At 36.3% G+C, this 26,603-nt stretch overlaps 1 protein-coding gene across 1 annotated transcript in view; it reads left to right on the top strand.

Moving 5' to 3' along the window:
- Positions 1–12,181: 12,181 nt before the first annotated feature.
- LOC132560322 (S-adenosylmethionine sensor upstream of mTORC1-like) overlaps positions 12,182–26,603 on the top strand; it is a 33,565-nt gene continuing 19,143 nt past the window's right edge. Inside the window, exons 1-2 of the mRNA XM_060224995.1 lie at positions 12,182–12,285; positions 13,207–13,624. Of these exons, the coding sequence (XP_060080978.1) occupies positions 12,189–12,285; positions 13,207–13,624 (515 nt within the window). The 5' untranslated portion in view covers positions 12,182–12,188. The remainder of the gene's footprint in view (positions 12,286–13,206; positions 13,625–26,603) is intronic.

Here is a 26,603-nt window from a genome sequence, read left to right as displayed (position 1 = left end):
CACGAAAGACAACACTCTGCCACCCAATCACAACCGTAAACACAAATATATTCCTACGCACAAACATCTGTCCCGTTAGAAAAAACGAAACAGCGTGCCGGACGACAATTTCCTTTATTTTGAATCAATAATCACGTATTGTCAAACCAAAAGATTGTGTGAAATTGAAATATATTGAATATACATAAATTAATAATTTTCTTTATTTGTGTAGCGCACGTAGTCTTTGTTATTTAAAGGGGTAAAGCGCCTCCACTGGTGACGTCACGGGCACCTGCTGTGTAAACAGAAAATAACAAACAATGGCAAACACTGGAGTTTTCCTGTGTTTAATACCCAAAATCTAAACATTGACATGATCTGATCAGACCAAAATCTGTTTAGGGTTACACCCAAACTTATAGATGTACCTCAAGTGAAGTGAATATACAATTAAAGATATTTTGACGGTTGTGCTAACCTCTTGGTTATTTTATTACCGTTATCAGGGCTAATATACAGATTGATATAAATTGATATGAAATTATTCGACCGTCCAAACTATTCGTCTGTTTTTGAATATTGAACAATGTTGATAGTTGTGGATCGAAAGATATATGTGTTAATTTTGTTTCACAGTTTGTGATGTTGTGCGGCCTCATGTTGCTTTTGTTTACTGCATCTGAAAAAGTAGGGCACTGGACCAGCAGACGACACAAGTTTAAAACCCAATGCCTGTAACGCGATAGATACACACCGCTTCACACAGTTAAGAGATATTCCATCCTGAATAATGTCACGATATTGGGAGAGTGAGAAGACAATACGTGTTAAAATAATGATAAAAACAAAAGGAGCACAGATAAAAAAGAATAAGAAAAAGCGCAGACTTTTATATATGAAAGAGTTTGTTTCTTTATAAAATTATTCCAAAACGATATACATGGACAGAAAATGTATTGAAAATTAAATACATTTACTATAAATATGCGTCTATGATTGACTATTGAATGTTATTAAACTTTTTTGTCCAATCAGGTGATGTCAAAATGACTTTCGCAATATGGCCTCCCTGTTACCAATATCCACTGGCATTTTCCAATTCGTTAAAGCATATTTAATTGGCGTCAAACATATTATCTCGACATCGGTTTCTGACCATTATGTATTTCGGAACGGCCGTATGTCGAGCCGTATCACAGAACAATTGACCTGCGTGACCTCGCACCCAGCTAATTTTGGTTGCTGTAAGAAGTCACAAAGAATACAAAATTGTGATTTAAGTCATTCATCATAAAATTTCATAGGCAAATGTGTGCATTGTTATCTAATACACATTTCTGAAGCTCAAACATCCTCTCAGGTATGATGAAATAACCTTTTGATCCTCGGATGCCAATGTTTTGTTGTCTGTCATGTAAATTAAAATCGATCATGAATAATTGACCAAGCCTTCTTGATTTTTTTACTAATGAAGTCTAAACATGTATGCCTTATATTGAAAAATTATGATTTTAAAATTTGTTGTAGGCAGGGTGATGAAAAATCAACTGTATTGAAATAGTCTGTGTCATAAACATGGCTTATTTGAGAAAGAAGGATTAAGCAATAAAACTATGATATAACCCTTTATAAAACGTGAATATCAACACAGTTTTTTGGTCATCATAATGCTGTTCCCGTTCAAATAATGATTTATGTGATACAAGTGTACTTCTGGGTCACTCTAAGTTAACTCAAGGTTCTCTGAGATTTAGTGATGCCATCAGAAACGGAAGTGCAATTACATGTCCGATATACATGTCGATCATTTCAGGTGAGCGAATTTGAGGTCATTATTGATCGTGGGAAGGGTCTTTCTTTGTTATGGTAACTTATGCCCATTCGTTCGGATTCATTGCAATATAAGATATATTGAGATGCTTTTCAAGAATGTTAGTATTGAACGAAACGAAACAACAGCATGACCATTTATTATTCCCCTTGCAAAAAAAAAATCAATTTTATAAAAAAAAAAAAAGAGGTGGTATATATTATTATTATTATAATCATCATTTAAAAAGGTGTTGGTGAAAATTTGCTATTAATTTATTTAAGTACCAACACACATCTTAGATACTCCTGGGGTTAAAATCACTTTCGCTCTCTACACCCTGCACCCCTGGAACATGTCATGGCAAAATTGAAGGCACAATCGAAGTAATTTGATTGGTTCGAGGAGAGAAAAAAACTGACCAATTACAGGCTGATACGCTCCTTTTGAAGATTACAGAAGGAGCGACATAAATACATACATGTTTTGTTTATCTTGGATCGACTGAGGTGGACTTTTTGTTCCAATGTGGAGGTTTTCCATGGTTCCTAGTGTTAGAGGTTCAGTTTTTAGTCAACAAAAGAATGTCTTTAATTTCGACAAATTATTTAGGTCCTAATGAAGGTTTACGTTGATGCTTTCTTATCCATGTTTAGTTTTGAAACTGATTGGAAAGGTAACTTGCAGTCGCTGTTTCAAATTCTAAATTGAAAAAAAAAACAAAACAAAAAACAACCAACCCCCTGAAAAGACAACAAAACAAAACAAAAACAAAATAGGCGTTTATGAAACACTATGCCCCCTCCCCCCGGCTGCAACATAATTCTAATTATGTGTAAGGTATGTGCTAATTTCATGCACACTTTGTGAAATACTTTTGTCTTCATTGTGGTAATGTGTTTTTTTTTCAAACTTTCAAATGTAGTTCAAAGGTCACGGTTAATACCACATGGTGAAACATTTTGGTACCACCAGGAAGGTCTTGTCACAAGGAACGCGGATGCCAAGTATAAAAGCCCGACCTTTTATGGTGCAATGGCTTTGGACAAAGTTTAAGTTAACCAAAGACAAACAGACAAACATTTAACAAACAGACACCACAAAAACAATATGTTTTGCGATCTTGGGGTATACAGTGGAGAGGGGCTGTGCTGTATATAAAAAATGCGTTAACCCTCACTTCAGGCCTGTTCTTATGTACTTGAAATAATGAGAAATGAAGAGCACCTTAAAGGTAGCATAGTAATCTGTCGATGAAATCAGAAAGAAACCAATTGTCAGACTCCGATTCGTGGGCGAAGTCCAATCACTGGCATATAATTTCCCCGCGCTCGTATGGGACTGAAGTGCCGTAGACATATAAACATGTGATGATGATGATGATGATGATGATCATCATCATCATCATCATCATGATGAAATTTCAGTATATTATGGTCACTTGGCCAAGCTGTATGATGTGATGATTTCAATCAATTTTTGGCAATTTCTCTATATCCTCCACTTATGTCGCAGTTGATTCGGTATTTAAGGGCCTGTTCCTATTTTCGATGGTTTTGCAAGAAGTCGTTATTGTTACCTGATTGAGATTGGCTTGGTTGTATCGTCGATGATGCAGTAGACGCTTACTCCTCCGGAACATCTGGGCTAGTATTCACATTCACGGAGCCGTTCTCATGCTCAGATTCAAGGTTTTTTGCTCAGAATTCAAGTTTTGTACCCACCCATTTTGTTCTCTTGCTCAAGCCGTATTCACGAAAAAGCACGTTCTCAGGTTTTCCTGGCTTGGCCATGCTTAAATCAACATGTTATTTTCTGATTTTAGATATGTCTGATTCAAAAGGGATATCTTACTTATATATTGAAATAAGTTTTGACGTCATATACTCATAAATTACGTCATTGCAGATAATTAATGACATCATTATCGTTGCGCCTTTTCATAAAATTGACACCGTGAAACAACGTCAAAATTTGCAAAGTGATACCACACTATACGGGGTTTCACGTTTCTCGTTGGATTTATACAACAATTACCTATTTTACAAACGGTTCTATTGCCTCGCCATTTTTAGCACAAATGGAATGTTTACCCGTTGTTTTAACAGTGAGATTCTGTAATAGGAAGGATGATGAAAATATTAGCATACATAAAAACTTTGTCTTATACTCGATTGGGGTCGAACAATTAGGTCAGTGTACAAGCCGTGTATTTTGTATCTTGCTTCAGGTCTGGACAAGTAGCAGTAATTTTTTCATATCACGATTCCATAACTACGACAACATAAAGTTTTATTTGTTGTCATCATTCATTCTTGAGATTATAATTTATGAGGTCATATCTCGATGACGTTGTCTAAATCATGTGAATTATGACGTCACATATGATATATGATACCATGATCATGTCATCACGTCATAAATTTGTTGCATAAGATTCAAGTACAATATTTTCTGCATTTGTGCAACACCAGCCTGATGCGGGAAATTGTGCGCCAAACGAACAGGTCAGATTGAAAATGTTATTATGTCGGTATATAATACTAAGAAAGTCATGTTCATATAAATCCTTAATCATGACTTGTATACACCAGTATGAAATACGTGATTCTATCACTTTGAAATAGGATTTTTCCTGCAAGGTGTTGGAAAATGACATGGAGATGTCGTTACTTCATATGCGCAGTGCTAGTCCTCAGAACAAATATTAAATATTCCAGAGCAATGAAATGAAAAAAAGATTAACTGTGCAAGAATTTCAGGGGTTCATGGCAGTATGTGGCTTTTGAAATAAACAACAATTGTATAATATTGAAACAAATGTTCTCAAAGAATAAAAAATTCCACTGATTTTCATTTTTTAACATTTTGTAAACAACAAGAGGTTCCACCTCGCACAGCGACCACTACAGGTACAAATATCAAAGTGTTGATGTTTTGTTATGCCGGACAAAATTCATATCAAAACCTATTTATAATAGTTTATGTATAAATCCATTGCATGATAATATTTATTATCCCCGGCATGAGTAAGTGGTTAGTCGTTTGAGCACCAGCCATAAGCATATGTGACCGAGACTGAAGGATTGAAAACGTTAGACAAACTCCGTTACCGTTTTCAGCGATATTCTAAATGCTGATGCACTCAAATCATTGTAAAATGGAAGAGAGAAGAAAAGCATGTGTGGACACTATTAAGATAGTAAAAAAGTTATGAAGACATTTAAGAAAGTATTTTCTTTGTCATATTCAATCTGCCTTTTCAATGTAATGTAGGTAACCATAATTGTGCCAATGTTGCCATATCATGTGGAGAAAATGTCCCTTGACAACGGTTTTACAAGACATATCTTCCTCTCACTGTAAATAAAACGTAATCGGTAGCGTGACGTCATAACCGCAGTCATCAATTCAAAACGTTGGCACCTTCGAAATTTGCCGTGGCATTGAAAGGATTAAATGCCAGAGTGTATTCTAGATCAATAATAGCCCAATAGGCTAACGTTACGAAAAAGTGTTCTACTGCTGATTCTGACTGTTACTATGACGTATCATGTACGTGTTCAATTTAAGTTAAATTCACCCGCCAATAAGACTAAAAATAGTTCTGTTGCATGTTTGCACTTCTCTGGGAAATATTACCATGGTTAGTTGGATAACTGTGCGTCAAGTTACAGGAGTAGTGAACACTTCCGCCAGTCCTTAAGTTAACATGAATTTTAAGAAAATGCAGATTTTATGTAGAGCATGCACTCGTAAATGTAAACTACCTCATACCGTAAACAATCATCAAAATATCACATCTTCACAACTTCACCTTTAGCGGTACGGAATTATGTCACGTTAAGTAATGATAGATTTCGTTCAAAAATATCTGCAAACACGTATCAAGACTCCGTGGCATTATTTCTGAAAGCGATTTAAAAGTCAATGAAAAGACTGGCGTTTTATTTCTTATGACAGAGCTTTGAGAATGTAAAGCTATAAATATCAAACCTCTGACGCATGGTCATAGAAGTAGCTTGGTTTCTTTTCTGATAACTGTATTTTAGATAGACCCACAGATCAGAGACGTATATGTGATATATACGTCTCTGCACAGATGTAATATCATCCATTGCATTATAAACAAACAAAACAAAATGTTAAACATCTTTTTGATCAAGTCTGTATCAGTTCTTAGTGAACTTTTTTTTCAAAAGAAAAGAAAGATATATCTTATAATCATTGAAATTAAATTTAATGAATTCACTTAGAAACATAAAAATTCAGTGTTAACTGAGTATAAATCTATAATCACAGATAAATGTAAAAAAAACATATACAGGTACCCTTTGTATCACTTTACAAAATACACATGTATCACACCTGGGTTTGATTACTTTTTAGTCTTCGACACTAACATCAGTTCAACTTGACACAAATGACTTACAGAATGTACTTGGAATCTACAAAAACTGTTCCTCTGCATAATAAGACTTACTTTTTAGTGTCAAAACTCATAAACAGAAATGATTGACAAATGACAAATTGGAAGTAACTTTGCAGCTTCAAACTTACAGTGAAATAGACTGCTAAATCTTCTATTCTAAGAAACAGGTCTCTGTTTGATCACACCGCAAAGACACAGTTCTATGTATGATCACCTCGTAAAGACACAGTTCACATCGTTAAGACACAGTTCTATGTATGATCACATCGTAAAGGCACAGTACTATGTATGATAACATCGTAAAGACACATGTCTTTGTATGATCACATCGTAAAAACACAGTTATCTGTATGATCACATCTTAAAGACTGTCCTGTGTAGGATAGAATTGCAAAGACACAGGTCTCTGTATGATCACATCGTAAAGACACAGTTCTCTGTATGATCACATCGTAAAGACACAGTTCTATGTATGATCACCTCGTAAAGACACAGTTCTATGTATGATCACCTCGTAAAGACACAGTTCTATGTATGATCACCTCGTAAAGACACAGTTCTATATGTGATCACATCGTAAAGACACAGTTCTATGTATGATCACCTCGTAAAGACACAGTTCTATGTATGATCACCTCGTAAAGACACAGTTCTGTGTATGATCACCTCGTAAAGACACAGTTCTATGTATGATCACATCGTAAAGACACAGTTCTATGTATGATCACATCGTAAAGACACAGTCGTAAAGACACAGTTCTATGTATGATCACCTCGTAAAGACACAGTTCTATGTATGATCACCTCGTAAAGACACAGTTCTATGTATGATCGAATCGTAAAGACACAGCTCTCTGTATGATCATATCATAAAGACACTTCTCTGTATGATCATATCGTAAAGACACAGTTCTATGTATGATCATATCGTAAAGACACAGTTCTATGTATGATCACCTCGTAAAGACACAGTTCTGTGTATGATCACATCGTAAAGACTGTCCTGTGTAGGATAGAATTGTAAAGACACGCACAGTTCTCTGTGTGATCACATCATAAAGACACAGTTCTCTGTATGATCACATCATAAAGACACAGTTCTCTGTATGATCACATCGTAAAGACACAGGTCTATGTATATCACATCGTAAAGATACGGTTCTATGTATGATCATAGCGTAAAGACACAGTTCTATGTATGATCACATCGTAAAGACACAGTTCTGTGTATGATAACATCGTAAAGACACATGTCTTTGTATGATCACATCTTAAAGACTGTCCTGTGTATGATAGAAATGCAAAGACACAGTTCTTTGTATGATCACATCATAAAGACACAGTTATCTGTATGATCACATCGTAAAGACTGTCCTGTGTATGATAGAAATGCAAAGACACAGTTTTTTGTATGATCACATCGTAAAGACACAGTTATTTGTATGATCACATCGAAAAGACTGTCCTGTGTAGGATAGAATTGTAAAGACACAATTCTCTTTGTGATCACATCATAAAGATACAGTTCTCTGTGTGATCACATCGTAAAGACACAGGTCTCTGTATGATCACATCATAAAGACACAGTTCTCTGTATGATCACATCGTAAAGACACAGTTCTCTGTATGATCACAACGTAAAGACACAGTTCTGTGTATGATCACATCGTAAAGACACAATTCTATGTATGATCATATCATAAAGACACAGCTCTCTGTATGATCATATCTTAAAGACACAATTCTCTGTATGATCACATCGGAAAGACTGTCATATGTAGGATAGAATTGTAAAGACACAGTTCTCTGTGTGATCACATCATAAAGACACAGTTCTCTGTGTGATCACATCGTAAAGACACAGCTCTCTGTATGATCACATCTTAAAGACACAGGTCTCTGTATGATCACATCCTGAAGACACAGTTCTCTGTATGATGACATCGTAAAGACACAGTTATGTGTATGATCACATCGTAAAGACACAGTTCTATGTATGATCACATCGTAAAGACACAGGTCTCTGTATGATCACATCCTGAAGACACAGTTCTCTGTATTATCACATCGTAAAGACACAGGTCTCTGTATTATCACATCCTGAAGACACAGTTCTCTGTATTATCACATCGTAAAGACACAGTTCTCTGTATGATCACATCGTAAAGACACAGTTCTATGTATGATCACATCATAAAGACACAGTTCTCTGTATTATCACATCGTAAAGACACAGTTCTCTATTATCACATCGTAAAGACTGTCCTATGTAGGATAGAATTGTAAAGACACAGTTCTCTGTGTGATCACATCATAAAGACACAGTTCTATGTATGATCACATCTTAAAGACACAGGTCTCTGTATGATCACATCCTGAAGACACAGTTCTCTGTATGATCACATCGTAAAGACACAGTTCTCTGTATGATCACATCGTAAAGACACAGTTCTATGTATGATCACATCGTAAAGACACAGGTCTCTGTATGATCACATCGTAAAGACACAGTTCTATGTATGATCACATCGTAAAAGGCTTCATATATAATCATGTATACTTACGATATGGTGTCATCTGTCGTCACGGAATGAATTCAGTTGAGCAAATCCATCCTATCATATCATTTTCTTTAAATGTTACTTTCCTGAGAGTTGTCTTATTATGAAATTTAAATCTTTAATGGCACTGTGTTAAAAACAATCACATGGCCTTCTCAACGACAATTTCCTTAAGCGGTTAGAACTGGCATAGTCTACGATTATGAACAAAAGCATTTTCAACAGTTTGTCGGATTAACAAACTAACTTGGGTCAATGAGAATGTCAAAATTATCGTATTCATAAAATAGATGTAAACATAAACAAATTAACAGTCACAAAATATTCCAGTTCTTCTCTCTATACCATTAGGAGATAACCTGTATAATGTGTTCAGCTAATACAGATTCTATTTTCTGGATTCTGGAAAATGTTTATGTGCGGACAGCCAAAAGACAACATATATACAGACTCGAAAACGTTAGCAAACTTTATCTATTCCAGTAATATAAACGAACATTTGTTTAATAGGATCCAACACTGGACCATGCCGTCGATATATATATATATAGCGGAATACATGTGTCGTGTTGATTTTATTCTTTTCATATATATATATATAAATGCACTACCGTTCTCGACTATAGTTTATAACGTTGCACACCTGTTTTATGTATGAGAATGTTACTTATGTAATATTTTATGTCTTAATGAAGTGACAGATTATCTCGGAAATTTGACCATTCACTTATCCGTACTATCTTTATTACTTCATAGATTTCACATATATATATTGACATTCCTGTTGACAAACAGTATGAAATATGCATATGTATTTGCCCTCGTGTGTGTAAGGGTGTGTTTGTGTGTGTGCGGGAGTTTCAGCGGGTGTGCGACTGAAAGAGTGCGTGAAGGTGTATGTGAAGTGTGTGTTGTATTCCGTCAAACTTGCGTGAGATGACGTTTGGACTAACCGGGTTCATTTAACGTATCTTTTCCAATGTCCTCTCTAATAAGAACACAAGAAATGGTGTGCTCATGATAACATGAAACCTAGTCTAAAAACTGATACAAATGGCACTGTGAAATTTCAACAAAGCTTTTTTAAAACCAGATCAATATTAAGATTTCTATTTGAATGCAACAGCTGTGATTTACCATTTTTCCCAATCTGTGTTTCATTTTATCTGTACATATACAGAAAGTAGGTTAACTCTTCGCATATGTCATAAACGTTTTCTTTCTTTTTCTTTTCTTATTTTTTCAGATACAAATACGAAACAAAGTGAAAAAGTGAAACGAATAGCGACTCCTGCCTAAACAAAGATTTTTTTGTTCATTTGAAGTTATGTTGTCATTAGATATAACATTGTGTAGAGAGCTCTAAAATGGAACATTTTTTGTTTTAAAAAAATGTCAATATCATTCTCAAAATATCAGAAGCACGTGTTTCTATTTGTAGAAACCGTTTAGATGAGTATGGTTCACTTAGAATTTAAAGAGGTGAGAATATACCTTGTATAACTTGTATGGAACTCATCGTTTTCTCATTTAAACATTTAAACCGTTGTTATTCTTTAGTAAACTTTTCAACATTTTCCCTTTAATTCAACTCACATGTGTAGTAAAATATTCATTTCAGTAGTATATTGCCTTGTCAAGTTAGCATATATCACAGGATATATATAATAATGTGGTGTCGCACGACTTCATTTCTAGTTTTCACTTTTTGCATTTTCAAAAGGAATTGAGGACAAACAAATAGAATAGGCTAACATGAATAGTTCTCCACTTATTTATAGATAAAGATTTATTTTAGAAGGAAGTACCGTTTACTTTTATTTCAAATAACACAAATTCCACAACGAATATTCAATTTTGGGAAACGTTCCATTGTAAATAGCCGATGTTACTATCATTAGTTCGATGCAAAAATAGCGGAAAGTTTGTAATAGCGAACGCAATCTCCGTTTGATAAATAATAAGATAGATACAAAACACTTTATCTTTGGACAGCATACAACTGGAGGCCCACCCACCCTAGCTGCCACTTCTTCTTCTTCTTGATTGATTGATTAATTGATTGATTAATTGATTGATTAATTTATTAATTTAATATAGTCGCGTATTTTTACCAATAACAGTCGTATTATTATGTCTATTAGAAAACGGTTCGGAAGCGAACATTCCGGAATTCCCTCTCCGACTCGTCCCTAATATTAGCAAATAGGCTCAGTTTCCTGTTTATATTGTTGACAGTTTCAACGTGTTGCGCTGCTGTTACTTTGACGTTAGGTATAGAAAAGCAACGTATTATGATACGTTAACACACTATTACCAAATGATGACTGCTGCCTTGTTTCTTTATAACAATTTTATAACAGATAAGTGATAGCACAAAATTACGTGTATCATCCGCTGGCCATGCCACTGAACTTTAGAAGTCGGTGGATGTAGCCTACATTGTAGGCCCCCTACATGTACATGTATATCAATATATAATGTTAAATAACAAATGATAATCATGTGATCGAGAACTCAAATTCAGTTCAATCAAGTTTGTTTTCAAAATAAAGTACACGACAAAACTGGCCAGATACTGAGTGTATGGGTGAATTGTTAAAATAAATAATCAGACTTTAATTTTTCATCACATTTCTACGTTTTTGTCTTTTGGGTAAGACTTGTTTCGTTGATATTTTTTCCAAAAATGTCAAACATGCCCAAAACAATGATTAACAGACATTTTAACCTGTATATATGTTTATTTTGTATGTGTGTTTACCTTTTTCAGATGTGCCCTTATAAAGATTAACCCTTTCAGACATATGGATTTCTTATTCTCAATAAAAATTGGGTGGGGTGAAAAGGCAGTCTTTTCCATGGGTTTATTACAGATTACAAACATTACTTTGTGTACAGTACCAGACTTGGCATAAAAAGTCATCACTGACCTCTGATGAAAGATCAAATTAAGTTACACTTGTTGTGCACAGAGCTTTAAAATCAGTTACACATTCAAAGCAGTTTTTAATATAGGTGTTACATTAACTGCTGTCTCAAAAAAGAAGTCCTTACTTGGATTACTGTCAAGGCTGATATGCACCTAATTCAAAATCATAGTAATAATTGCGTCCATTTTTGAAATGATATGATGAAAATTATTGCAAATGTGAAACAATTTCAAACCATAACAGATCATATATATACTGTTGACAATTTATTTAATTTGGATCATGAGTAATATTGAAAATTCAAATTAACTCATTTGGGTCTTAAATATTTGTAAAAGTTTAAAGTAAATGTGTATGGGTATGGACAACTCAACATACTTTAAACAGGGAGGTTATCAGGTTTACATATATGTTTAGGGTACACTGTATGTACATATGTATATTTATATTATTTTACAGTTGATGATGTAATGGCAGTCATGGAAGGTCGGGAGGAGCACCTGAGACTTGCTGGAGTCATTAAAGGTCTGCATGCAGATCTAAGGAAGAAATTCAAGAAATGCACAGGTAGTATTACTATTTTGATTTGTTTTATCACATAATTGCTGTTTTATTCAGTGAATATACACATGTCATAGTTTTGAACATGACCTTGTAGGATAAAGTCTAATATGATGTCGGGATTAGATAATAAAATAGCATCATACATTGGCAGATTATATAGTGGCATTACAATTGAAATGATAGATAAAGAGTCAAGAAAACATCCAAGTGAGACATGGAAAAGTAGATTTCCTAACATATTTGTAAAAATAAATGATCAGGTGTTAAAAAGGTTCTGAAATACATTTCCACCTCATATATGATTAATGCTGGCCAAAAAATAAGTTTAAAAAATGTTTTATGAATCATACAAAATGGAAACTCATGTAAGATCCCAAAATTACAATATCAATGAGGAATTAAGTGTCCATGTTATCCGTCTATACATCCTTCAATGAATTTCGACCCAGTATTATTGTACTATTTCAAGTACATATAAGGCCCCCCAACGGCATCCCTACCAAGGGTAGTTTGTTTTTCTTAGGAAGTTAAGATCACAGACTGTCATGTACTGTTATCAATGTGACAGGCCTCTGGCATGTTGTTCTGTGATGAAACAAGGAGAGCCCACTATAAAATCATTAATTTTGGTGGTAGATTTATTTTCGTTGATTTTGTGGGTGGTCTCTATCCATAAAATTAATATGTCCATTAACATTAAGATTATTATAAGCAAGTAAATAAGTAATCAAATGAAAAAGTGATTTTTTTTAAACCCTGAAAAATCTTCAGAAAAATGTATAACTTAACAGTACTTCAAAATGTCGTTGGCTGTTCATGGAGAGATTCACACTGCAAACCAGTAAATTGTACATAATTTTCTATTCTCAGAAGTCAGTGCAGCTCCCTTTTCATTCATTTCCTTATTGTTCTTCTGTCCTTTAGGCACTGATGACTTTGAGCAGATTTGGAAGGAACACTGTAATGACTCAAATACCTTGCGACAATATGCTGATGCCATGCATCAGTTGGCAACAGATCACTGGACAAGGCTTCCAGAGACCAGGATCGACTGGTGCCGAAAAACAATCCTGGAATATTTCCATGGAGGTGGTCTGAAGAAAGCATTAGAAAAAGTTTCCCGCAGGGTTAAAGTTCACCAGTCTCATCAATTACAGAGTAAATGCATGGACCAGAGAAACAATGACTTACTTATTGATGAACAGACAGATCATACAGTTAGTAATGATTCCAAGGATGCAGTTTTATGTAGGGATGTACCTGTGAATGGCCTCCAGGAAGTTAGTATTGAGACGACATGTAAACCTGGTACAGATCCACTACTAGGGAATGTGACAGACATGTGAGTATTGGTTTTATATAGGGATTGAATGGCATTCTGTCCATGTTCATACTGACCAAAAAATATGAAGGTAACAGACCTGCATTTACACTGGTTTTCAATTAGCAAATGTTGTCTGTATATGAATTAACATCATAAAATATTTACTCGGAATTTTACTACAAAAGTGTAACTAATCCATTACAAAATTTGGTGATGCAGGAAATAGTATTATTGACAATGCCAGCCTTACAGTTAGTAAGCTATAATTATTTAAGGTTGATAGAAATGCAGAATGACCCTCTGTTATCTCACTGCTATTCTTTTGAATCCAGTTTCACATTTAAGGGGATATCATGGTAAAAACATGATAATTTTGAAAATGAGTCAGTTAATTTTGTAAACACAAACACATAATGGAAGGTGGGGGGGTGCAGAAATGACAGCAACAGTAGTGACATAGCCAGTGAAATCCTGTTTTCAGCACCAGATTTCATTAAGGGGTGTGGCAAGTGTTATTATTTTGGTTTAAAGGTGTTTACAGGTGTTTTGTGCACATGCATCATCATATTTACAGATCCAGACAAAATGATTAATCAACCCCTTTATGTCCATATTTTATCGAAACCAGCTGTCATTCATAAAGTTATACACTTGATAGATATATATCCAATATTGAAAAAAAACACTAAAGAAAAAATTGCTTTACCATGATGTCACTTTAAAAATTGTCAAAGCTATGTTTCAAGAGTTAATAAGGCAAAACTCTGAGTACATGATCATTTTGTGCTGTGGAATCATAAGATCAAAATGGCAACTGAGATCGCCGTTATAGATTTTGTATTTCTCAAATTTGCAAATTCTTTTTCTTAGAAATTACTGAAGAGGCCAATGAGGTGATAAGAAATCATAGTATATACATATCAGTAAATAAACTAATATATGTTTCTCCTGATGCTGCCTTGTACATGAGGCTATCACTGAAGATTTTCCATGATGTCTGTCCTAAGACTTGTGTCTACCCGCCATCATGGAGGGGGAGGGGTGGGAGGGGGCTAAATATGGCATTCCTGCATAAGTTTATTCTTTGTATCCTGATCACGGAAATGGACAAACTTTCTTTTATCTGTTGTACTGTTTAGTATCTTTTTCGTTTCCTTCCTTTATTGTCTTCTTCTTTTCCCTTTATTCACATTCTGTCAATAGATGTCACCTTATACAACTGCCTTCATATGACTGTTGTCCCCCTAGACACCCATTTCATTTGTACTTGTCTGTTGCTCTCCCCCTGCTGACCTGTCCTTGTGTGACACTAGTTGTTGCTCTCGCCATAGACACCCATTTATATATGCACCTGTTGTTTGTTGTCCCCATGGACACTAATCTTGATGTGACATTGTTGTTGCTGTCCCCTAGACACCCATCTTCATATGAACCTATCTGTGTCTGTCTTCCTAGACACCCATCTTCATATGAACCTGTATGTTGCTGTCCTCCTAGACACCCATCTTCATATGAACCTGTCTGTTGCTGTCCTCCTAGACACCCATCTTATATGAACCTGTCTGTGTCTGTCTCCCTAGGCACACATTTTCATATGAACCTGTATGTTGCTGTCTTCCTAGGCACCAATTTTCATATGAACCTGTCAGTGTCCCCATATACACCTATCTTTATATGAACCTGTCTGTTGGTATCTCTCTAGACACCCATCTTTATATGAACCTGTCTGTTGCTGTCCTCCTAGACACCCATCTTCATATGAACTTGTCTGTGTCTGTCCTCCTAGACACTCATCTTCCTATGAACCTGTCTGTGTCTGTCCTCCTAGGCACCCATCTTCATATGAACCTGTCTGTTGCTGTCTTCCTAGACATCCATCTTCATATGAACCTGTATGTTGCTGTTCCCCTAGACACCCATCTTTATATGAACCTATCTGTGTCTGTCCCCCTAGACACCCATCTTCATATGAACCTGTCTGTTGCTGTCCTCCTAGACACCCATCTTCATATGAACCTGTCTGTGTCTGTCCCCCTAGACACCCATCTTCATATGAACCTGTCTGTTGCTGTCCTCCTAGACACTCATCTTCATATGAACCTGTATATTGCTGTCCTCCTAGACACCCATCTTCATATGAACCTACCTGTCTGTGTCTGTCCTCCTAGACACCCATTTTCATATGAACCTGTCTGTTGTTGTCCTCCTAGACACCCATCTTCATATGAACCTGTCTGTGTCTGTCCCCAAGACACCCATCTTCATATGAACCTGTCTGTTGCTGTCCCCCTAGACACCCATCTTCATATGAACCTGTCTGTGTCTGTCCTCCTAGACACTCATCTTCATATGAACCTGTCTGTTGCTGTCCTCCTAGACACCCATCTTCATATGAACCTGTCTGTTGCTGTCCTCCTAGACACCCATCTTCATATGAACCTGTCTATTGCTGTCCCCATAGACACCCATCTTTATATGAACCTGTCTGTTGCTATCCTCCTAGACACCCATCTTATATGAACCTGTCTGTGTCTGTCCCCCTCGACACCCATTTTCATATGAACCTGTCTGTGTCTGTCCCCCTAGACACCCATCTTCATATGAACCTGTCTGTTGCTGTCCTCCTAGACACCCATCTTCATATGAACATGTATGTTGCTGTCCTCCTAGGCACCCATCTTCATATGAACCTGTCTGTGTCTGTCCTCTTAGACACCCATCTTCAAATGAACCTGTCTGTGTCTGTCCCCCTCGACACCCATTTTCATATGAACCTGTCTGAGTCTGTCCCCCTAGACACCCATCTTCATATGAACCTGTCTGTGTCTGTCCCCCTAGACACCCATCTTCATATGAACCTGTCTGTTGCTGTCCTCCTAGACACCCATCTTCATATGAACCTGTCTGTTGTTGTCCTCCTAGACACCCATCTTCATATGAACCTGTCTGTGTCTGTCCCCCTAGACACCCATCTTCATATGAACCTGTCTGTGTCTGTCCTCCTAGACACTCATCTTCATATGAACCTGTCTGTTGCTGTCCTCCTAGACACTCATCTTCATATGAACCTGTCTGTTGCTGTCCTCCTAGACACCCATCTTCATATGAACCTACCTGTCTGTGTCTGTCCTCCTAGACACCCATCTTCATATGAACCTGTCTGTGTCTGTCCCCCTAGACACCCATCTTTATATGAACCTGTCTGTGTCTGTCCCCCTAGACACCCATCTTCATATGAACTTGTCTTTTGCTGTCTCCCTAGGCACCCATTTTCATATGAACCTGTATGTTGCTGTCTTCCTAGGCACTCATCTTCATATGAACCTGTCTGTTGGTATCTCTCTAGACACCCATCTTTATATGAACCTGTCTGTTGCTGTCCTCCTAGACACCCATCTTCATATGAACTTGTCTGTGTCTGTCCTCCTAGACACTCATTTTCCTATGAACCTGTCTGTGTCTGTCCTCCTAGGCACCCATCTTTATGTGAACTTGTCTGTGTCTGTCCCCCTTGACAACCGTTTTCATATAAACCTGTCTGTTTTTGTCTCCCTAGACACCCATCTTCATATGAACCTGTATGTTTTTGTCTCCCTAGACATCCATCTTCATATGAACCTGTCTGTGTCTGTCCTCCTAGACACTCATCTTCATATGAACCTGTATGTTGCTGTCCTCCTAGGCACCCATCTTCATATGAACCTGTCTGTGTCTGTCCTCTTAGACACCCATCTTCATATGAACCTGTATGTTGCTGTCCTCCTAGGCACCCATCTTCATATGAACCTGTCTGTGTCTGTCCTCTTAGACACCCATCTTCATATGAACCTGTCTGTGTCTGTCCCCTAGACACCCATCTTCATATGAACCTGTCTGTTGCTGTCCCCCTAGACACCCATCTTCATATGAACTTGTCTGTGTCTGTCCTCCTAGACACTCATCTTCATATGAACCTGTCTGTTGCTGTCCTCCTAGACACCCATCTTCATATGAACCTACCTGTCTGTGTCTGTCCTTCTAGACACCCATCTTCATATGAACCTGTCTGTGTCTGTCCCCTAGACACTCATCTTCATATGAACCTGTCTGTGTCTGTCCTCCTAGACACCCATCTTCATATGAACCTGTATGTTGCTGTCCTCCTAGACACCCATCTTCATATGAACCTGTTGGTTGCTGTCTCCCTAGACACCCATCTTCATATGAACCTGTCTGTGTCTGTCCCCTAGACACCCATCTTCATATGAACCTGTCTGTGTCTGTCCTCCTAGACACCCATCTTCATATAAACCTGTCTGTGTCTATCCCCCTAGACACCTATCTTCATATGAACCTGTCTGTTGCTGTCTCCCTAGACACCCATCTTCATATGAACCTTTCTGTGTCTGTCCCCTAGACACCCATCTTCATATAAACCTGTCTGTGTCTATCCCCCTAGACACCTATCTTCATATGAACCTGTCTGTTGCTGTCTCCCTAGACACCCATCTTCATATGAACCTGTCTGTTGCTGTTCTCCTAGACACCCATCTTCATATGAACCTGTCTGTTGCTGTCTCCCTAGATACCCATCTTTATATGAACCTGTCTGTGTCTTTCCCCCTAGACACCCATCTTCATATGAACCTGTCTGTGTCTGTCCTCCTAGACACCCATCTTCATATAAACCTGTATGTTGCTGTCCTCCTAGACACCCATCTTCATATAAACCTGTCTGTGTCTGTCCCCCTAGACACCTATCTTCATATGAACCTGTCTGTTGCTGTCTCCCTAGACACCCATCTTCATATGAACCTGTCTGTGTCTGTCCTCCTAGACACCCATCTTCATATGAACCTGTCTGTTGCTGTCTCCCTAGATACCCATCTTTATATGAACCTGTCTGTGTCTTTCCCCCTAGACACCCATCTTCATATGAACCTGTCTGTGTCTGTCCTCCTAGACACCCATCTTCATATGAACCTGTATGTTGCTGTCCTCCTAGACACCCATCTTCATATGAATCTGTATGTTGCTGTCCTCCTAGACACCCATCTTCATATGAACCTGTCTGTTGCTGTCTCCCTAGATACCCATCTTTATATGAACCTAACTCTTATTTCAGTCCTGGACACCTGTACTCTTTTGAACTTGTCTGTTGCTGTTCCTTTAGACACTTGTTCTTATATGACCCATCAGTTGGTTTTCTTTAGACATCCACACTTGTATGACCCAGGATTTTTATGTCGAAAAGACACCCAAACTTATATTATTTAAGCTGTTACAAGGATGATAAATCTGAAGCAAACGAACAAAAATCCAGTGTTCTTGCCATCCCTCAATCCAGTGACTGGTAACTATCAAGAAGGACAGGTGAATGAAGAATCAATTACAGGTTGGGATCTCTGAGTAACTGCCGACAAATTCTTCAGAAAATATGTTCCCATTGAATATCATCCTAATATGAAGTGAAACATTTTTAGAATTAAGATTTTAATTTAATTAGGAAAAATTGATTTGTTCCTTCCCCTCCTCTACCCCAGGGACAGAGTGGTGGGCTTCAAAGGAGAAGATGAGGTTGAGTTACACTTCTTCTGCAATAATCAATATGAATACCAGTCATATATTGAAACAAACTTTGGTCATCAGTGTCATTTGTCCAAGGGGAAGTAACTTTGTGCCAACAAATGCGATCAGAGGGACAATGTCATTAAAGAGAAATTGAAATTAATATCTAGAAGACTTCTCTTTGAGTTTAAAAGAAGAGTTTTGATCTATTTTATCTGAAATGTTGCAAGGATAGAAGAACCTTATGCTGAAATTACAAGAGAATGGGCTTGCCAGGGGCCAGTAGTGAGGTCAACGAGAGAAAAGATTAATCTTTAAACAACAACTGAACAATCATTAACATGTAAATTAAAGCCGTGGTTCCCTTCTGTGTGAATGTCACATAAAATAAAAAAAAATAGAATAACAAATGTTTAAGTATTAGCACTGTTGTTTAAATTAGGTCCAACCAAATAATTAAAAATGTAGGCTCAACTTCAAAATGTGAACTCAAGTCCCTTAGTGAGAGCAATAGACCCAACAGACTAGATACACTATACAGATATAGAAGTCTTCTTCTCCAGCACTGGTAAAGAAATAGTAATAAACTATAATGGCCCATAGAAATCATATTTTTATTACCAAATTTGATCGGAAACATTACTGCCTCAACATGTGTTAGGAAAAAAATTAGTATGGCCTACGACTTACAGAAGCTGGGCTCATCGTTAAAAATCGACACCACAGAAAACAACTCCTTTAGTAAGCTTAAAGGGATTTTAAACCAACTTTGATTAGGGATGGGGAAGGGATAGGAGGGAAGGCTCACCATATAGGTAAATAGCGGGGAATGTCTGGTAAGTAGTTAGTCAATTATTTATTTAATAAGGTTGATGTTAAGATAATTACCAAAAAACTAACCATTTGTTGTTACCATTTTGTATTTGGAAGAAGAGAAACATTTCTCATAAATTGAATAAATGACTTTGGGAAATACTTCGACCTGGGCATTTTCAAAAGTAACATCACTTGTTTTTCAATGTGATCTTTTGAATTTCGATAATATATATAATACACCAACACCAACAGATTTCACAAGAAGAGTCGCAAAAAAAATATGCACTCTCTAAACTTTAAAATTAGTAGTTTCAGTTTAGCACCTTTATGAATGTGTTTTCTGATCTGTAATTTTGTTTAAGTGTCAATAGTGGATCGTCAAATGGTCGGGAAACAATGGCAAATGTGCTTTTTAAAAGGAGTTTATAGAATGTGACATTTGTGTGTTTATACTCTCTCTCTCTCTACTTGGTATCACTTTTATCACAATTGGTCGTCTCTTTCTAATTTTCTCTCAACATTGGATGCCATTGTCAGTTTTATTTGTTCAGCTTCTATACAACACAAAGCTCAGGACAGTGTAGGAAATGTTTGTATTTATTTATTAAAGGTGATACCAGGTCGTTAGTGCTCAGATCACAACAACAGTGAACAACCCAGAATCATTGTGTTCTATATAGCCCACCAACAGAGCAGGGGTTCCATTTAGGTGAGATATATTTCCGTGTGAATTGGAGCTACTGGTCCTACAGTACCAGGCTGCAATCAGGCCTGTTGACATGGCTTTATTGGTAAACAATCTGTCCTGAAAACATTTGTTGTTTATGGTGTGTCACTACCGAGGGAGTTTTTATAGACCAGTGTTTCCTTAGGGTTGGTTTTGGTATCACTCTGTTTGGATTAATATTGTATTGAAACAGGCAGCTGTTATGAATGTTTACTTAATAAACAAGCGGGCTGCAGTTTTGTTTACTGTTTGTGTGGTTTTCATGTCTGAAGAGGTAATGTGGGTTGGTTGCCATGGAAACAACAAGTACAAAGCACAAAAATCCATCTGCGCTGTAGTGGGGCACAGTAGAAACCTCCATTTTCTTATTTATATAAATTGAATATGACACAGCCACCGACATAAAATCGAATCAGGAAAATATTTACTCTCAGGAGCTATATTTTAAAAAAGTGACAGTAGTAATTAAGAAAACACAAGATAAGGATTTGGTGGATAAGAATGGAAAGGTTTCACAGTTAAAATTAGGTTGCTTTGTTTGTCTTTATCCCATTGGGGGATCACACAGCTAAGAAATAAGTCTTGATCTGTCAGATGCTTATTTTTACAATTTAGTCTTGAATAACAAGTATTGATAATTATTCGTTGTATGAACGAATAACACAAGGATGTTTTATTGCCTGTCATCTCATTCAATTTGCCTGTCTATTTTCTTCATTTTAATCGCAAACAGCTAACATACATCAGAATGGGGCTTTTAACATTTAATGTAATTACTATCTGTTTGTAGTGTTTTCTCCTATCACTCCTAAGGCATGTGTACATTGAAAATTACAGGAAGAATTTTATTGTTCTAATAATCATACATGTAATCTATTTCCCACAATTTGCATGTATGCTTTGGTTCTCAAGCAGCCATTGTTTGCTAGAAGATAGATATTGACTCTTTTTATTGATTAATCACAAGTTTTTATTTAATTAAGTGTAAACATGTACACTAGTTGCTACTGATACATATGTAACCCCCTCTGTGACTTAGTAATGAATTTATCATTGAATGGTTTTGTAAGTAAATGTCAATTGCTTGGATTTCAAGTGTCATTTATTTATATATTGAACACGTTCTATGACGGTCTTTCGGCCTTTCTGCAGACAAGCTCATGTGTTGTATAATCCTGTGTATCTAATTTAGCAAAACCGAAATTTTGTGATCAATTAAAATTCCATATTTAGTGATTTTTGATTGATTAAAGTAACATATAAAATTGATACTGTTAATTGTAAAAGAGAAGGTTATCCTGTTCCAAGAGAAACGTGTGTTTTTAGAAAAATCAGGTTATGGCTTCTTCGTGATTCCAAGCTTGTAGACGTTTACTGAACATAGACTTTTCTGCAAAAAAATTTGAAGGTCATTTATTGTCATTGTTAGCAGCAGTGAAGTACTTAAAGACATTCTTTGCAAACATTAACAGTAAGTTTCAGGGCTTATGACTTCGGAAACTGAAGAATTTTTTTACTTACAGAAATGTAAAACACTACCAATTGTAGAGGTCTATAATCTTCTTTACAACAAAATGTTGGAAGTCTTGGCTACATGAAGGTTCATTTCATAGTTTGCCACAGAATGTCAAAGGTCACATCCTGATTTATTATATAAATATCAAGGTCATTCCCTTCAGTGCTATTGTTGAAATGACTCTACGTACAATTTGAAGACAAGCAATATTTTCATAGATTCTTGGTTAAAAAAGGAAGGCTGCTCTTGGCATGCATAGAAAAACAAAGGCCTTCGCTGTAGATGTTTGCAAATAAAAGTCATCTTGAAGGACATAACACAAAGATGAAGGTTGTTCCAGCAACTCTGACGAAGGAAGAAATAATTTGAAAGGATGATTTTTTTCCCCTTAATCTAAGAAGCATGTGAAGTAATACTAATTGTTAGCATGAAGTCTGGTGAAAGTGAAAGTTATTTATTCAGTCAAGAGTGCATGTTTACTTTAAGAAGAAACCATTTTTAACTGTTGGGCACAATTGTCTTTGAAAAAAAGTAAGGATTTTTCCCCTGGCAGTGTCTTCATTTTCACTTATTACAGAAAAATAAAGATCTTTACCATTGGAAGGAAAGTGGTGTGTCTCAAGATACACTTACTGAAAAGTAAAGATCTTTACTGTTGAAAGGAAAAGGATGTGTCTTGACCTTCACTTATGGAAAAGTATAGATCTTTACTGTTGAAAGGAAAAAGGTGTGTCTTGACTTTCACTTACAGAAAAGTAAAGATCTGTACTGTTGAAAGGAAAAGGGTGTGACTTGACCTTCCCTTACAGAAAAGTAAAGATCTTTACTGTTAAAAAGAAAAGGATGTGTCTTGACCTTCCCATATGGAAAAGTAAAGATCTTTACCTTGGAAAGGAAAAAGGTGTGTCTTGACCTTCACTTACAGAAAGTGAAGATCTGTACTGTTGAAAGGACAAGGTTGTGTCTTGACTGTCACTTACAGAAAAGTGAAGATCTTTACTGTTGAAAGGACAAGGATGTGTCTTGACTGTCATTTACGGAAAAGTAAAGATCTTTACTGTGGAAAGGTAAAAGGTGTGTCTTGACTGTCACTTACAGAAAATTAAAGACCTTTCTCAATATCTAACAGAAATTACAATAGAACAAATGCCGTATTGATGACAATGGTAATGATACTGTTGATAATCGCTTATGTTGTAACCGCAAGACTAAACCAATATCTGCTCTACAGTTCTAATATATAGAATATTTGGAATTCATCACTGAGCCAACAAAATATGAATGTTTTTAAGAAGGACAATACTCTTATCTTAGCTATGTGTATAGGCTACATTCAATACAACAAAGCTTTGTCATTGATTTGATCAGAATTGATTTTAATGCACATAGCTTTTTATCTCTTTGATGTGTGTATGTTAAGTAGATGAGGCTCCTATACTCAGGTTGTTTACAAAACCAACGCAGTGATGTTTACCAATACACAGTGACTTAGTCCTGGGTACCACTGTCATTCACCAGTATTCCAGGCTATTTTATCATGCAACAGGTGCTGAAAGTCTATTGAAGTTATAGTGAACAATTCATGAAACATTGCATGTATTCAAGATATATTACTGTGACATGGATACTTGTAAAGATACATGTTACAAGTTACTTTCCTTTGAAGAGTTCCACATTTAGAAAAGTGTATGCTATTCTTAATTTTGTGGCCTTGTTTTATAACCGAGTCAAAATCATAAATTTGAAAAATGGAGAACAATGAATGTTTGGATAAGATTCAGGTTGTTACAAAATATTAGTTATAATAGTTTAAATATCAAAGGAGCAACAGAGGAGGTATACAGTATCATATAGCCTTAATTCTAACATATCCTAACATATATCACTGATATGATGTATAGTCTTAACTCTGAAATAAATGACAGTCAAAAGTCATTATGATATATAACATTAACTCTGAAAGAAATCATGGATAATATATATATATATATATGTATATATATTCAAAAATCATAGATATACTACGCATGGTAACATATATTCTTAACTGTAACACAAGTCACTTGTATGATATGTAAGGTAACAGGTATCCTTAACTGTGAAACATATCACTTGTATTGATGTGTAAGGTAGCATATAGCCTTAACTGAAAACATGTACAAGGTAGCATATAGCCTTAACTGTAGCACAGGTCACTATTGTGATACGTAAGGTAGCATATAACCTAAATTGTAAAACCAAATCACTTGTACTGATGTTTAAGGTAGCATATAGCCTTAACTACTTTTATGATGTGTAATTATATTTCCTTAATTGTAACACAAGTTGCTTGTATGGTGTGTAAGGTAGCATATACCTGGTAACCTTTACTATGATAAAGATTTCTGATATATTGTGTAACTGAAAGTTAGAATATATCATTAAGACTGGGCTGATGTTTGAGGGTTTTAAATTTTGATTTGGTTTATAAAGTGGGGACATATTTTATTGCATTGTTTCTTTATCTTCAGATTATAACTTTTTAAGGGAAACAACTCTTACATATGTCCATGATTAAGAAAGTGATCATTAAAAATTTGAATTATTAAATAATTTCAAATTAAAAGGAATTTGAATGAAAGATTTTTGAAAATTATATCTGTTATTATTTAATGCTAGTAATTTCAACAAATCAATTGTGATATTCATGTTTACATTTGTTCGTTCAGAGTCCTGTTTTGACGCAATTTTTACATCAATAATTATAGAAGGATGTTATGGAATATCTCTCCATCAGTCTCTCTATCCTCAACAATGGAAGAGTAAGGAGATACCCCAACAGTGAATCTGTCTTTTTGTCAAACTTTGTATCTATAGCTATGGAAGGATAAGAGACAATGATGCTGTCACTCCAAAACATATTATCTAATATCTACAAAATAAAGGTACAAAATATCAAAAAAAGCTGGTGCTCATTGTAAAGTAGTACTCATGTATTATGCATAGCTTACGAGGCAGTGTAGATGTCGAGGGCCAGCTCTGGTCACACCAATGTCTGTAAACAAGGGAAAAAAAATCAATAGCCTCACAAAAATGGATGTTTGTTTGTAGCATATCAATGTTTATAGAACAGAACCCATTAATTGTCGCACATAACACTGATACCTAGTCTGGTATCAGGAGGAACACTGAGCCTACTGTAGTAAGCACTGATACCTAGCCTCATACTCAAAAGGCACAAAGGTCTTTATAGTGGTAAACACTAATACTTAAAGTCTCATACTTAGAAGGCACACATGCCTATCAGTAATAAATACCAACATCAAGGATTGGATACTCAGAAGGCATAAAGTACCTACAGTAGTAAACACCAACACTGGTACTTAGTAGTCACACAGTGTCTGTAGTAAACACTAATACTGGTACTTAGTAGTCACTCAGTGTCTGTAGTAAACACCAACACTGGTACTTAGTAGTCACACAGTGTCTGTAGCAAACACCAACACTGGTACTTAGTAGTCACACAGTGTCTGTAGTAAACACCAACACTGGTACTTAGTAGTCACACAGTGTCTGTAGTAAACACCAACACTGGTACTTAGTAGTCACACAGTGTCTGTAGTAAACACCAACACTGGTACTTAGTAGTCACACAGTGTCTGTAGTTAACACCAACACTGGTACTTAGTAGTCACACAGTGCCTGTAGTAAACACCAATACCAACACTGGTACTTAGTAGTCACACAGTGTCTGTAGTAAACACCAACACTGGTACTTAGTAGTCACACAGTGTCTGTAGTAAACACCAACACTGGTACTTAGTAGTCACACAGTGTCTGTAGTAAACACCAACACTGGTACTTAGTAGTCACACAGTGTCTGTAGTAAACACCAACACTGGTACTTAGTAGTCACACAGTGTCTGTAGTAAACACCAACACTGGTACTTAGTAGTCACACAGTGTCTGTAGTAAACACCAACACTGGTACTTAGTAGTCACACAGTGTCTGTAGTAAACACCAACACTGGTACTTAGTAGTCACACAGTGTCTGTAGTAAACACCAACACTGGTACTTAGTAGTCACACAGTGTCTGTAGTAAACACTAACACTGGTACTTAGTAGTCACACAGTGTCTGTAGTAAACACCAACACTGGTACTTAGTAGTCACACAGTGTCTGTAGTAAACACCAACACTGGTACTTAGTAGTCACACAGTGTCTGTAGTAAACACCAACACTGGTACTTAGTAGTCACACAGTGTCTGTAGTAAACACCAACACTGGTACTGTAGTCACACAGTGTCTGTAGTCACACAGTAGTCACACAGTGTCTGTAGTAAACACCAACACTGGTACTTAGTAGTCACACAGTGTCTGTAGTAAACACCAGTACCAACACTGGTACTT

The sequence above is a fragment of the Ylistrum balloti genome, unplaced genomic scaffold (genome assembly GCF_031769215.1).
Source record: "Ylistrum balloti isolate Yb309-2 unplaced genomic scaffold, AGI_CSIRO_Ybal_v1 Utg371048, whole genome shotgun sequence".
NCBI classification, from domain to species: domain Eukaryota; kingdom Metazoa; phylum Mollusca; class Bivalvia; order Pectinida; family Pectinidae; genus Ylistrum; species Ylistrum balloti.
This window is presented reverse-complemented; position numbering and strand designations above follow the sequence as displayed.